General features: G+C 42.9%; 2 protein-coding genes across 11 annotated transcripts; one reads left to right on the plus strand and one right to left on the minus strand.

Annotated features, from left to right (window-relative positions):
* Nucleotides 1–443: 443 nt before the first annotated feature.
* LOC125543608 lies at nt 444–4,625 on the minus strand. Of its 10 annotated transcripts, XM_048707007.1 has the most exons (6): nt 4,285–4,622; nt 4,059–4,099; nt 3,895–3,960; nt 3,034–3,133; nt 1,721–1,776; nt 470–840 (listed from the first exon to the last, which is right to left on the minus strand). In XM_048707007.1, exons 1-5 carry the CDS (start codon nt 4,539–4,541, stop codon nt 1,722–1,724), a joined length of 519 nt encoding a protein of 172 aa, XP_048562964.1. In that variant the 5' UTR covers nt 4,542–4,622; the 3' UTR covers nt 470–840; nt 1,721. The 10 variants fall into 10 exon arrangements, 6 of the variants coding, with proteins under 6 accessions (XP_048562962.1, XP_048562966.1, XP_048562964.1 ...); XM_048707004.1 differs by lacking the exon at nt 1,721–1,776; XM_048707006.1 differs by having other exon boundaries at nt 470–1,776.
* An 8,506-nt stretch (nt 4,626–13,131) lies between these two features.
* Nucleotides 13,132–13,656, plus strand: LOC125546777. The gene has a single exon (XM_048710912.1). It carries the CDS (start codon nt 13,132–13,134, stop codon nt 13,654–13,656), a length of 525 nt encoding a protein of 174 aa, XP_048566869.1.
* The last annotated feature ends 1,769 nt before the right edge of the window (nt 13,657–15,425 follow it).

Genomic DNA, 15,425 nt, shown 5'->3' on the forward strand with positions numbered 1-15,425 from the left:
ATTTGGATTGTTTATTATATTCGAATTAATGGTTTGTAACAATATTTGTTGACTTATTGAGTTCTTTGATCTAAATTGTTATAAATGGGATAGAAAGAAGAAAACAGAAAAGAAAATAATGGCGACTTTGTGTTTGCGCACAACCTCTACAATCTTCAAAAGATTATGGAGCGCTCTTTAATATCATGAAGGCTGCCAGCCAGTATAACATATTTTCTAAAGTTGCTCTCAGAAATGAAAACAATATGTTTGTGTGTTTGTTTTAAACTAGTAAGCTTGCACGTGCAATGCACGTCTCATTCGAGTTCAAAATTTGAATATGAAAATCTTTAAATTTTGATCCACACATAGCTACTTTTAATTCCACCAATGATTCGTAGCACCTTCCATATACTATGCCAGATTAAATCATGTTAGGATCCAGTACTTTGCAAATTACAAACTTACCTAATGAAAGCTTATATTGAGATTAAACCCATTCACATAAATTTCTCTCCTGATGAGTCAATGCATACCTATTTAATTTCAGGTCTGCATCAAAGGCAACCTACCCCACACATATGAGCTCTCAAAATTCTGCATTTCACTGTTATCTATCACATCGCAATATTTGTTCCGCATTTACAGTACAATGTAAACACCATGAAGAAAGAGATAAATGCCAAGGCAACAATTATTTGTATCTTGCATGGCTTGGCTCGTTACAGGCCTACTTCCTTTCTGCTCGAGTTCATGGGTGCTAAGTCAACCAATTCATCAATCAAAACCTGCATTTTCATGTGCTTCCACAAAATGCAGCTTGAGAGATCTCCACGATAGGATGAAACATGGATCGCACAACTGCATTTTTACACAAGGCAAAGGTAAGAAATTATTAAGATGGAACTTAATTAGGCATTTCGAACCAAATCAAACCTAGTGTTGTACATTCTTACTGTCGTCAGAGCAATGAGTATAGTTTCAGAGCTGAAGGTTGGTGCAATATTTCACAAATTAAGAGACATCTGATAGAAACTTGATGCATGTTGGTATATACCAAACCCTTTTGGCATATACCACAATAGGTTCTGAATTATATAATTTATTTATTGAATCAAAGTTACACAAGGTATTACCGTTGTTTTCGTTCTGGATAAAAATAAAGGACTCCAATAAGAACTGAATTTACCAACTTGTAGTTATCATCGAGTTATCTAAGAACAACCATATTGAAAAAGCCTCACCATATATACAACGCTAGGACAAATATATGCTTGCCTAAACCACAATTCATGTTGCTGCCTAAAATTATGCAATGCATACTTCTATGTTTCGTATTATGTAGACTGGAACTTAGCGGTGATTATTAAGGGCTACCGAAAAAGGAAAAGATAAAAATTAAAAGTATGCATTGAAAATATAAGCGAGCCCTTACTCTACAACCAGGGGGGTACTCAAAGCATTGGCAATAGTTTCGTTACAGGATTTAAAAACTTCAAGATATAAAATCAGCATCAATTCTGCCCTGATCTGTAAAAGCATTTGACATCAGCCTACTTGGTCGTACCATTCATTAATCAACTATGCATAAGCACCACTACGGAAATTAGATAAGAAATAAGGCTGCAAAAGCAAAACATCTTTTCATCAAGCAATCCTTTCAAGGGAATAGGAGAAGCAAAACAACTGATGCAGTCAGTTCGTACGTAGAATTTTTTAATGTATGAATGCATAACTGAACCTTATTGTGTTACCGCCGTATGATGCCAAAAAATTGTAGCTACAGCCAGAAACCATCTGCAAATTTCAGGTTACAAACAAACATAAATTCTGATGCATTTAAAAAACCTTAGACCAAAGACAACCCACTCACAACTTTGGCTCTATGCTTGTGGACTGTGGCAGGCTACCAAGCACTACAACACCTCCTAGCGTCGCGACATGCCTTATCAGATTTTGGTTTGGAGTGAATTTGCTTGGTGGTGCAGTTCTCTGTTGTAATATTCTTCGCCATTGGATGGACAAACACCACCTCGGATTATGATTGATGAAGCGGTCATTTAACACCACAATATCCCAAAGTAGCAGGGATATTCTTAAGCTTATGTACAAGATTTGCAAATAAATTCTATAACCCATCTAGATTGTCTGATAAGAAGTATTGATTACAGATTGCCGGTTGTATATCTCAAACTGAAATCATAAGTTAAATACTTGCGGCAAACTACCCAGAAAGACTCTTACCTCAATAACAATTGCTTCCAAATAAATTACTCTGTTGTTACAGAAACTCGCAGATGGCAACCAGAACGATGTATCAAGGGGGTTTTATGTGTCTAGAAACAATAAATCTCTCTGCAGGCATACAGAGTACATGCCACGAGGTCACCATCCCCTCCCTGCTCCCCTCTCCTACCTCTTTAACCTAATTTCATCGACCTATATAAAGAACTTACAGAAAAGGAGTACCAAACAAACATCTAAGCTCACACTGGAAAAGTGGAAAGCTTGACCCTATCATCCTATGTGATGTGAGGTATAGAGAAAACCAAGTCATTAGAGGCAATTGCTCTTTATTACACTACTGTAGACACTAAGTTTCTCTACTTCTTCAGGTTGTAAGTTCTTTCGAAAATACAATTCAATCATAATTCTATTAAATGTAGTAATGTTCAAGATGAAATATCAATTAGAGATGCGCCAATTTCCTCATTCAGAAAGTGATGAAAGGAAGTCATTTTAATTTTGAAGTTACATATCAAAAACTGTCTTGCAAACTTAGCAGGATACATATATTAATACATGTCACATCCTTATTCAAGATAGTAATTGTATAAGAGCATTAAAGGAATGGCAATTGTATAGGAGAACATCTAACAATAAAACTTAATGTATTTCTTGATTCAACTTTATGCAAAAGTTAAGGAACCAGTAAGAGCAAAGTCTTGATTTAAGAGAAAAATTAAGTCGATAACATCAGGATTGCACCACTGTTTGAAAAAGGTCACAAGCTTTGCACTTGTAGCATCTCTTCTTCAACTATGTAGTCTTGACCTTTTAGCTGCAGCCTCTTGTTGTTGGCATTCCTCCCTTTGCTTCTTCCGTTGGGTCTTCATATATGTATCCACAATGCCTTTTTGTCCTCCTTCTCTCCCTACAAGAAAATATATCACCGTGATTTAATCAGAATCATGTGCCATTTGACAAAAAATTTGATTTGCAGTTAACTTATAGCCAACAAATCATCACTTAGCCCAACCAACCACTGCAATCGTACCATAAGCGTAAGAAAAATGAAAATACAGAATATTAGGAAGCCCATCTCGCAGGGTGGTCGTTATTGGTGTCGAGAATAATTGTGTGAATTGCATCGCAGGGAATTAACTCGAGTGAAGTCATAGAGGTCGAGCATAATCCATATCACCCTTCTACAAGATGTGGTGTACGGGTCTGTCAGCACAAGATCAAACCGACCGAGGCAAGTCTACTCAAGGGAAAGGAAACTTGCTGAGCATGAAGCATCAACACAAGGAAGTAGATGTAACTGCTGACTTTTTTACATAGCCGTCATATCAATGATGCAAAATTGACTACCCGATCCCGTAGGTTGAAACGTTCAGCAAGATTTCATTGGTTGTAAGTACCATGATCTGAAAGTTTACAAAATTCAGCAATATTACACAGATTGAAATGGTAGGCTATTCATCTGCAAAATTAGCAGAGGAGGATATAGTAGAGGAGTTGCCAACGCGGCATGGAGGTCCGAGTGGTGAGAGCCGGCTGGAACAAAAAAATAGATCAAACAAGATATACAGTGCACCTAATCTCAAACCATAGAAAAAAGATCAAGCAACTACGGGCTAGAAGTTAAACAAAAAAATCTGATATGTAATCAGTAGTATTTCATCTACTCACTGCAATATTGGGGTGCAAAAGGTTCTTGAGGAGCTGTAATTCTTCCTTGAATTATCTTATATGCGCCTAATTGTAGAAACAGAAGCCACAAATCATTACCTCATATGAAGAAAAATCTCAACAACTAAATTTGTAACCAGATCGGTTGGGGAAGTGGTACTCACTTGGGCTTTCTCCCGGGTCGTGTTGGTGCTTCCAATCAAAGCTGGAACAAAAAATCAAACAAAGGAGAGAGACTTAGTGTAACGAATGACTTCAAGTCTGTAGAAAGTGCAAACCAGATCACCAAATCGCAAAAGCCTAGCAGTTGCTTTACTGCGAGGAGCTCGCCAGTGTCCAGATTCATCCCGAGGTAGGCATGCCCCAACCCACCAGAGCCAATCATCTCACCCCTCCGACCACCATGCGACGGGACGGCGAAGGGCGCGGCGGCTCCCGCGGCGGACGGAGCAGGAGGAATGGCTGGGCGGCGAAGGGCGCGGCGGCTCCCGTGGCGAACGGAGCAGGAGGAACGGCGGGGCGGCGGCACGGCGGCTCCCGCGGCTGCGGAGGAACGGCGGGGCGGCGGCACGGCGGCTCCCGCGGCTGCGGAGGAACGGCGGGGCGGCGAACGGTGCGGGAGGATCGGCGTGCGGAGGCCCGCCCATGCTGTGGCGTCCGTTGGGAGGGGGAGGGGGAGGAGGAGGAGGGTTGGCGAGAGGTCGTGGAGGCGTGCGTTGGCAGCAGTTTTTTTTAAACGGGGGAAGGAGGGTTAGCGATCGATGCATTGTCAGTAGCTTAATGCGTGGTTTTTTGACATTCAACACCTCCTTTATTAATTAGCTACAATAGTAGCATCAGAAACAATCAGAGGGATAACCGCCCCCGGGGCTGTATCCAGCCAAACACCAGGAGGATTAAATTTAACTGCTCTAGCTAACTCATGAGCTACTTTATTGTTATCTCTACAGCAGTGTTCAAAAATGATATGAGTAAAATCTAAGGACATAAAAAAACAGTCATCAAAGATGGCACTGGCAACCGAAGAAGAACTCCCTTCTTTAAGCGCGTTGATGACCTCAAGACTATCCGAATTTAACTCGATCTTGTTGCATCCAGCGGCACGGGCTAGATTCAAGCCAAACCTTACTGCAATTGCTTCTGCGGTAATTGCATCATAGCATATGTTCAGTTTTTCATTGGCCGCTGCCACGAAATTACCATTGTGGTCTCTAATGATAGCCCCCACAGATCCCTCCAGCGAATCATGGTCGAACCCCGCATCCACATTCAACTTGACGTACCCATTCCTCGGCCTCATCCAGCCACCCTGTCGGATCTTTGGTTTTGGAGAATAAGCATTAATATAGTTAGCAGCAAGTGATCTCACCGCTACACTGATCTGTGAAGCATTAAGCTTTACTCCTCCGTGTGTTAGCTTTCTTCTTTCCCACCACAAAAACCAGCAGCAAGTGGCAATTGTTTCTCTGAATTTGGGGAGTCCCAACACATGGATATGATTATCCGGAAGATTGAGAAGGAACTCTAAAGTTACTTCCCCAGATCTGTCCAAAACCAGGGCTTTAGTGGTCACCTCGTGCAATCCAAGCAGCTTCCAAACCTCGGTGGCGACTGGGCACTCAAACAACAAGTGTCGAATGGTCTCAGGGCCTAGGTTGCAAGAAGGACAATGGGCTTTTATCTTGATATGTCTATCCGCCAATAACGCCCGGCATGGAATAGCGCTGTGGATCACTCTCCAAACAAAAATTTTAATTTTTGCAGGACAATTCAGCCCCCAAAGAGATTTCCAAGTGGGTTTAGGCGCTGATGAGCTACAGCCAGCCTGCAGATGGTGACCAAACTGGGCCTCCCAAACAGCATGATATGCAGATCTTACCGAGAAACCCCCTGTCTTTGTCAAGCTCCATGCCAAGAAGTCTGACATTTCATATATAGGCAGTGGGATAGCAAGTATTCTCTGGGCATCAACATGACAAAAAGTTTGGTACACAAGCTGCCTATCCCACTCCCCCGTTGCAGGATCAATTAGCTCAGATACACGGGATAACAAGTGGTTACCTCTAGTGGAGATAACTTTTTTAGATGGTGATTGTGGGATCCAGCAATCTTCCCAAATTTTAATTTTTTGTCCATCGCCCACTCTCCAGATTATGCCGTGCTTCAAGGTGTCCACTCCTGCCATTATACTTTGCCATGTGTAGGAGGCCTTCTTCCTCAACCCCACATTCATAAGATCGTCATTTGGGTAATACTTTGCTTTGAGAATCTTTGCACATAGTGACTCAGGATCATCAATAAGCCTCCATGCTTGTTTTGCCAATAGAGCCAGATTGAAGCAGTGAATGTCTCGAAAACCCATACCTCCTCTGCTCTTCGGTATGCACATCTTCCACCAAGCAAACCAGTGCATTCTCTTGTGTGACGCATCATCACCCCACCAAAAACGTGATATCGCATCTGTGATTCCTTTGCAAATTTTTTTAGGAATTTTGAAGACCGACATCGCATAAGATGGTATGGCTTGTGCAACAGACTTAATAAGCACTTCCTTACCTCCAGAAGACAGGCACTTTTCTTTCCATCCAGTAAGTCTCAAGATTAAACGATCAATCAAATATTGGAAGCTGTCGCTTTTATCCAAACCCAGGGTAGCAGGCAAACCCAAATACTTATCATTGATGGCCTCTGTCATTATATTAAGTGTGCCACAAACCTGAGCCTTCATGTTAACATCTGTGCTAGGACTGAAGAAAATGCTCGATTTATCTACACTTACTAGCTGACCTGAGGCACCACAGTATAAGTCTAGTAGTGATTTCAAACAAGTGGCATTTTGTACATTAGCTTTCATGAGAATTAATGAATCATCAGCAAATAAGAGGTTGGTGACCGACGGTGCATCACGACAAACCTTAACTCCCACTAACTCTCCTGACTGCTCTGCATGATTTAACAAGGCTGTAAGTCCCTCTGTACATAGCAGGAATAAATATGGTGACAAGGGATCTCCCTGTCGAAGTCCACGAGAAGGTTTGATCGTTTCCGATTCAGCTGAATTATATCTCACTTTGTACTCCACTGAAGACACACATGCCATTATCATTCTGACCCAATCAGGTTTGAAACCCAGTTTCAGCAAGATTGCTTCCAAGAACACCCATCAACACGGTCATAGGCCTTGTGCATATCTAGTTTTACCGCACACCGGCCCTCCTTGCCCGCTCTTCTCTGTTTAATAGCATGGAGACTTTCATATGCAATCAGAACATTATCGGTAATAAGCCTCCCTGGGACAAAGGCACTTTGTGTAGGACTTATAATTTCTGGAAGTACATTTTTTAGCCTAGCAGCAATCATCTTAGAGATAGTTTTGTAGACCACATTGCATAAGCTTATAGGTCTAAACTGTGAGACTTTCTCAGGTGTATTTACCTTAGGAATCATTACAATGATAGTGTCATTCCAACCACGTGGCACCTCATGAGAGTTGACTGCATTTAACACCTCCATGACTAGATCGTCCCCAAGCATTGGCCAGAATCTTTTGTAAAAGACTGCATGTAAACCATCCGGCCCTGGTGCTTTAAAATCACCAATGGAGAAAAGTGCCTTCCTAACCTCCTCAGCCGTGTAAGGTGCCATAAGAGCATCATTCATAGGATCTGTTACTCTTCGTTCCACTAAAGACAACACATTATGGTCCGGATTTTGAACCTGCGAAGTGAATAGCTCAGTGAAGTATCCGGATATAATGGTCTTTATATCATCATCATTTTCTTTCCACACTCCTGTATCGTCTAGTAGTTTTTTAATGCAGTTCCTTTTCTTCCGCGCTGCTGCTGCTCTGTGAAAGAAAGTTGTGTTCCGGTCGCCATGAAGTAGCTAGTTAGCGCGCCCACGCTGGAGCCATATCATCTCCTCCCGATCCAACAAGTTCTCAACAAGAACCTGAAGCTCTTTCATCTTTTGCCGCGCTTCAAAAGTATTAGGACCACGCCTTAGTTTCTCTATTTCCTTCTTAAGCTTGTTTATTCTCTTCTTTGGGCTCTTGAGTGTCTCTCGATCCCATTCAAGCAGGTCAGTGAGAACTGCGTTAGTTCGGACAGAAAGCGGGGGACCTAGCCCTGCCAATTTGGCCCGTTCCCACGCTGAACTAATGATCTCGTTTACTGTCTCTTGGTTCATCCAGCGCGCTTCAAACATACGGTTGCGCTTCTGCTGTAGACCCATCATTGGTTTATAATATTCAGTGTCAAGGAGAATCGGCCTGTGATCTGAATGTATATGATGCTCATGTACCAAGCCTGCATACGGAAATTTTCTTGCCCATAACTCGTTGCATAAGGCCCTATCGAGCCTCTCTCTAATAGGCCCCCGACTCCAAGTGAACAAGTCTCCTATCACCATGACCTCTTGCAAGCCACAATCATCAATACAATCTCTGAACTCCTGCATGTAGTGTTGAGGCCGAAAATTACCTCCTTCTTTCTCACTTGTAGTGATTATTTCATTAAAATCGCCAAGCACTAACCAAGGCCCCGCATTGTTATTATGAAGATCACGCAAACATGTCCACGAGAGGTGCTTCCTTTCCCAAATTGGTTCCCCATAGAACCCAGTTAGCTGCCATGATGGATTGTCACCATCCATCACTATGCCGTCAATAAAATTGTCGGAAGAATAATTCAAGATCACTTCATTAACTGAATTATAAAAGAGCACAAGTCCACCAGAACGGCCATCACTGCCCACCAAGTGAAAGAAATCAAAACCTAGCTTAACCCTCAATCCTACTGCCTTATCCTTATTTAAATGTGATTTTGATAAAAAAATTACATCCGCTTTCACACGCTCTTGGAGCTCCAAGAGCTCTCGAACTGCCGTAGACGAAAGCATTCCACGACAGTTCCATGCTAAGGTTTTCATTGCTTCCGGCGATCCCCCTGTTCGGAGGTCGCCGATGTAATATCAGATTTTTTTGTAACTGCCTCTCCATCTGTTCCTTTTAGCTTCTTCCTGTTCAGACTTTTTTGCGGCGTGCCCCCGTCAACCAAGGCCTCTTCTTCTCTTCCCTCAAAATGCTGAGCAATCACAACTGTATTACCCACCGGAATTAGCTCCGTACTCTGATCCAGAGGATCATTCGTCAGGCCCCTCGATGTCGAGTTATGAGCAGCCCTCTTCCTCAACCCAAGGGAGTCTTCATGCTGTTGGTCAGTCATCAACGATGACGTCCCTATAATGGCTGCTTGGTCCATTTGGGCATTAAACCTCCAGCTTCTATTGTGATCATAATTTGACAGTATACCTTCGCCCAAAACAGGGGCCTCAGGTTGATTCACCACGTTCTCATGTTCTGTGTCCCTTGGGTTTTGTCCACGGCCACCGAAATTATTTTCCCTCCTCCCACGGCCTCGGCCTCGACCACCTGACATTTCAGGCACCTCACCACGATTAGCAGCACCAGGTCTACCTCCTCTAGCCCCTCTTCTAGAAGCAAGAATGAACGGACCCCACTCAAATTTTATGGTATCATGCTCTCCTGATCCACACTCTTCATACCAGTGTCCCATCATACCGCACTCATAACAAAAGGTTGGTAGTTTCTCAAACTTTACACTGTAAGGTTCAGTTACACCCGCCTTGGTAAATCTGACTACTCTTGTTAATTTTTTGCTTACATCCAGCCTTACTCCGACTCTTATAAACTCGCCAACAAAACCATTAGGGAGCGTAACCTGGACCTCTTGTACTTCGCCAATGCGACTCGCTAGGTTTTCCAGAAAGCTTTTGTTTTTCAGAACTCCATCTGGCAGTTTGTGAATTTGTGCCCAGGTTTCCAACCGATCAAGTTTTACCTTTTCTGGCTTGGAGAAACCATCATACTCAGCAAGAATTAAAGCATGACCTTTGAAATTCCAGGGGCCCTGATGCATGGCCTTGTTTCAATCACCCAAGCAGTTGAATTGGATAGAGTAGAGGTTAGGATTTATCCTCCTCCAAATTACTTCATTTGCTGGATTCCATGCCGCACGCATGTCACCAATGAGAGCGCTCTGACTAAACGATTTGGTCGTCAGAAGACGTCCAATCGCAAGCCACTTTGGTCTGACTTCCTCTGTATCAATCTCATCTTCCCAAACCAAATCATCAAGTTCATCCTCCTGCAGGGTTAGGCGATCTAGTAGATCGGTGGTACTATCAACTCCCGGACCCTTGGGCGCTTCTTCATCCACCTGACTAGCCATGCCTCCCAGCGAACTAGTAGAACAACCAACGAAGACTCTTCTGTAACCCTAGCAACACCCTGCTCCCCACCAAGGCCGGGTAGGCGAACCAGTCGCCCCCTGGTTCAGCCCAAGCGAGAGGGAAGGGTGTAGCGTAGGGGAGAAGGGAAAGAGATCGGCTTTCGCCGGAAGAAACGATACTCACGGCGCAGATCGCCGGAGGACTGGAAAACCCTAGGCCGCCGCCGAGGGGACCGATTTGCAGCTTTCTTTCAGTTTTGCGTCAAGAAAACCCTAATGCGTGCTTGTTTGCGTTAAACATCGAAGGATTAAGTATCATTAGATCTTGTTGATGGATGAATTTGATTGTTTGGTTCTCCGTTCTCTCTTTCTTTTATAGGGATAGTAGATTATGTGCGAAAAGTAAAAAAAGTAACAAAAATAGTAACTGGCCAACGTTCCCTAGAAGAGCGACCCTGGCAAATGCCCTCACCCCCCATTACATGGGTCTGGACACAAGGGTGTTGCCATGTTGAATGGCCGAAGGCGTTCGTTGTTTGTTGTTTCCTGATAAACTCTCATTTTTCTTTTTCTTTATTCAAAATGTGCAACGCGTGTGGAGGATGTTTCAAACTCGCGACCTCTTGCGAGAGAGTGAGCCTTTTCACTAGGCGGAAGATGGGAGTTGTGAACATTTGTGTTAAAACTGATATTTATATATAACTTGACATTTTCAAGGCTTTATTGTTTTTTAATTTGTCAGAAAACCCTGTCTTTTTAACTTTTCACATGGTGGTTTTATTATTAATCGGATGACATTTTTATTATAAGAGGATGCCATTTTTTATTATAAGGGGATGACAACTTTGTTATTAAATAGATGACATTTTTAATTATCAAGAGGATGACATTTTTATTTTTAATGGCTTGTTAATAATAAGAGCATGACATTTTATTAATAATATGATGACATTTTTATTATTACGATGATGTCATTTTTATCATTAAGATAACATCATGTTTAATAGTAAGAGGATTGTATTTCTATTCTTAAGAGGTGGCATTCTATTTTTAATGGCGTAGCAGTTTTATTACTAAGTGCATGGCATTTTTTAACAATAGGATGCCATTTTTATCAATAACTAGATGATGTCCCGTACATTGTTGCGGGAATGTTTGCAATATTTCAATGAGATTTTGATTATATGAAACATGAATTCTAGAAACAATAGTTTTTGAAAGTATATAAGAATTAAATGTAAATAGCATAATAAAATGAAATTTTACATGCATGCATGTTGTAGTGGATTTTTAATATGCATAGTTGCATGTTGAGGTGGGCCTTTCTTTATGCATGTTGACTGATGAGGTGGCATGCTTGCATGATGAGAGAAACATATTAGTGGGGGCTAGCTATTTAGATATAGAAGATAGGATGGTATTTTTATTATTGAGAGGATGACATTTTTTATTATAAAGAGAATGATATTTTAATTGTTGAGAGGGAGGCATTTTTTTAATGGCATGATAATTCGTTTTGGGGCTAATCCAGATAAAAAAATTATCTAGAGGATCGTAAATTTATAAAGTAGCAGCACAAATTATATATATATATATATCATGGCATTTCCAAATTTATGTTTTTTCGTATTTTTTGTGATGGACTTCTACTCTATTCATCATGCCATGGCAGTACAAAGAACACAGAAATAAAACAATTATAATCATGTGCATAGACCATCTGGTGACGACTAGAAGCACTATAACGAGCCGAAGGCACGCCCGCCGTCATCACCCCTCCCTCACCAGAGTCGGGCCAAACTTATTATAGTAGACAGTCGGGAAGTTATTGTGCTAAGGCCCCATAGGACCAGCGCAACTGGACAACAATCATTGTCGATGAAGAGAAGTATAGATCAAAACGATCTAATCTGTAGACACGCGAACAAAGACAAACGAAGACTTTTTTCCGTCGAAGATCAGTAGCGATCGAATCCTGCGAGATCTGCCGGAGACACACCTCCACACACCCTCTGATGACGCTAGACGCATCATCGGAATGGGGGCTAGCCAGGGAGAAATTTATTCCATCTTCAGAGAGCCGTCATCGCCTTGTCTTCTCAAATAGGACACAGATCCTAAACAAACTCATAAAAATATCTAAAAACGGAGCAAGATTCCTCCCACCTGCATGGGCCATGGTCCACCGCGCCGCCATGGCCCCGGGGCCATCGAAGACATGCGACGCCTGTGGGAGGCGGCCGTAAGCCTTTTCTTGTAGATGAGGTGACAGCTACGTGAGGCGGCGATTATCTCGCTGGCATAAGTAGGTCTAGCTGGACGTATTTTTCTATGACATTCTTTATCTAGAGGATGGCAGTTTTAAAGTTCAACATTGCAATTTCATTTTGTAGTTTATACGTCTTTTTTTAAGTAATACATATTGTGTATTTATAAAATTAGAGAGATGGCAGTTTTTATAAAGTAGCATGTTCATTTTTCTTCATGAATTAGATCATGGCAATTAGGGTCTTGTTGATGACATTTACAAAAAAGTTAAATGGACCTAAGCCCATGATATTAGGGAAGGAATGAACAGCGAACCACCTCCTCAGCTGACATGCCCCTATTAGCTTCCAAAAAGTAATTAAAAGGCAAACCGCGGATAGATTTGCGCAGCATGTTTTGCTCAAAAACCAAAGATCCTACTATTCCCAGCGTCCACCGCTCGTCGTGTGTTAAAAATGGTAAGCTTGGGCATACCAACGAACGGGCCACATTAAAGTGGCTTGGCCACCACTTGACCGGAGGCTGACCGCCATTTCCGTTGTGGTTTCATGCAGCGAGCCCCCGCCACCCGCGTCACGTATTTACCCCCCTCCCTCCTCCGTGCAGCAAAACCCCAGCCCTCCCCGTCGGCCACTTCCATCCTATACAGGCAGCCGCACCACGCTCGCACGTACTCACGTACGTCGGCACCAAGCAGCCATAAGTAAATAAACCAGCCATGGGGCGATCAACCCACGCGCTGCTCCTCCTAGTCGTCGCCGTCGCAGCGGCGACCTGCTCCTCGGCTGCGGCCCAGGTGCCACCCGAGGTGGCCGCAGTCTGCAAGACCACCCCGTTCGCGGATCTGTGCAGCGCCACGGCCGGGAAGCAGGCGGGGCACTACACCACCATGGACGCGGTGGCGGTGTTGAACATGCAGGTGGACGCCTTCGCGAAGCGCACGTCGGCGGCGAAGGAGCACGTGACCCAGATGTCCGCCGAGGCGAGCCCCGCGGCCAAGAAGGCGCTGGAGTTGTGCGATAGCCTCTACTCGGACGTGGAGGACAACCTCGGTGCGGCACGTCGTGCCTTAGGCTTCAAGGACGCCACAACCGTCCGAGCCATGATGAGCATGGCGGCCCAGGACATGCAGAACTGCGACGAGGAGTTTAGGAAAGTCGGTGAGAAGAACCCCATGGACCGCTTCGACCAGTCGCTCCTACAGATATCTGAGAACTGCCGCGCCCTCTCCAACATGATCTAATCTCATATAGGTCACATCTCATCTCATGGATCGGACACGCGCGTAGACGGATCGATCGGTCGACCTGACCTTGATTGCCGCTGCCGTTAACGCTGCACACATTGTTGATTTCACGTGTTTTTCTACTATTTTTTTATGTTCGTCTCATCTTGTTTACTGGTGAGATGTGTATATTACCCGGTCTTGGGAAGGGGAGGTGAATTGAAATTTGTTTCTAAATTCTGATACCGCTGCTATTTTCGTGCATTTATGGATCTTTTTCTTCTTCTTTTTTGGATAAAAGGGGCCACATAGCTCTCATTTTTATTATGAGAATAGGAGTCTGGATACAACAAAACGCAACACCACACTATTTTCCTAGACATGATGCATCACCCCACCTAACTAATGAACAACCTACATCCTAGACATATAACCACATTTATTTGATGCCAAACCATCCACTACTATGGAGAGAGACCATACTTTTAACATCTTTTACAATTTGCACATCGGCCAAAGCAAAAGCAAGTCTATAACCTGAACGCACTACAGAGCCGCTCAATTTTCAGGTAGAGACAAAACCCAGCCTTTGAGCAGAAGGATTCCATCCATACGCTCTTCCGTAGACTTCGTTTGCTACCCGAGATAGCCTCTTGGAAACCTCCCTAAGCATTTTTGCACTCCTTTTCTTTGCAGAGTTGCTTATGAATCCAATAAAGAACACATGGGTAAATGTTACATTGATAGATTTTGAAAAGAAAACACGTTGAAAACAGAATTTGTTCCTTGTTTTCCAAATTTTCCAGATCAAAGCAGTAGACCAATAGAAACAATAGCCCTATCCTTACCAATATATAGTGGTATCCAGTTTTGACAAAGATCAAAGAAGATAAAGGTAATTTTGGGTTACCTAGCGAACCACAAATCACATTCCATAAAAACCTAGCAAAAGAGCTTGAAAAGAATAGATGATCAATTCTCTCAGAGACACTACAAAAGTCACAAAAATTTAATCCTTTTCACCCTCGTCTAGATAAGTTATCCTTGGTTAGGATCCTTTTCTTCTTTGTTTCTGAATCGTCATCATCCCATATAGGAGACCTATGTTCACTCCAGCCTCCTGCTTCAGCTCACGGGAGCTTCATCAACACGTTTTTTAGTTAAGGAGCCTGACCGAGCATCTCGCTCCTGGTTTCATTAAAAATGAAACCGCACAAACCACAAAGTTGTAATCAACATATCTACATGGCTCGAAGGAGGCAAGTAGGAAACATTGACGATGAAGGGAAAGAAACTACAAAAGAAGAGAGTGAGGTGGGATGCTATTCAAGATAGTACAGGGCGCAAGAAAGGGACGAAGACATGTATGCTTAAACTTGAGGATGGTCGGTTGATGCAAGCCAGGATATTCACGAGGAGAACCGGTTCATGATGTAGGATCCGAATACCATGGATCCAATAACAATATAATTTTGGGAGTTCACATGAGCAATTATCGTGCATTTTAGGATGACATGGGGCGACCAACATGACTGAGGAGCAGACAATGCACATGCCGGAGGAGCGAACGATGCACATGCCGGAGCAGCAGACTGTCACCGAAGGATGGGACGATGCAAACCCCAGAGCTGACAATATACCATTAAGACATGTCGACTGAATGCTTTATTTTTGTTCATGCAACTTGTTTAAGCGTACATGATTACTCTTGGAATGACATGAAGTGTTTAATTCAAGTGTTTGAATGATAAAATGGTTATTTAATGATTGGGATATGATGATTCTTA

Source organism: Triticum urartu, chromosome 3 (assembly GCF_003073215.2).
Source record: "Triticum urartu cultivar G1812 chromosome 3, Tu2.1, whole genome shotgun sequence".
Taxonomy (NCBI): domain Eukaryota; kingdom Viridiplantae; phylum Streptophyta; class Magnoliopsida; order Poales; family Poaceae; genus Triticum; species Triticum urartu.

Coding starts and splice junctions, on each gene's coding strand:
- LOC125543608 (XM_048707004.1), bottom strand. CDS start 4,541: ATGGGCGGGCCTCCGCACGCCGATCCTCCCGCACCGTTCGCCGCCCCG. Junction 4,100..4,284: donor GTCGCATGGTGGTCGGAGGG/GTGAGATGATTG, acceptor TTTTTGTTCCAG/CTTTGATTGGAAGCACCAAC. Junction 3,134..3,894: donor TTTTGCACCCCAATATTGCA/GTGAGTAGATGA, acceptor ATTTTCTTGTAG/GGAGAGAAGGAGGACAAAAA.
- LOC125546777 (XM_048710912.1), top strand. CDS start 13,132: ATGGGGCGATCAACCCACGCGCTGCTCCTCCTAGTCGTCGCCGTCGCA.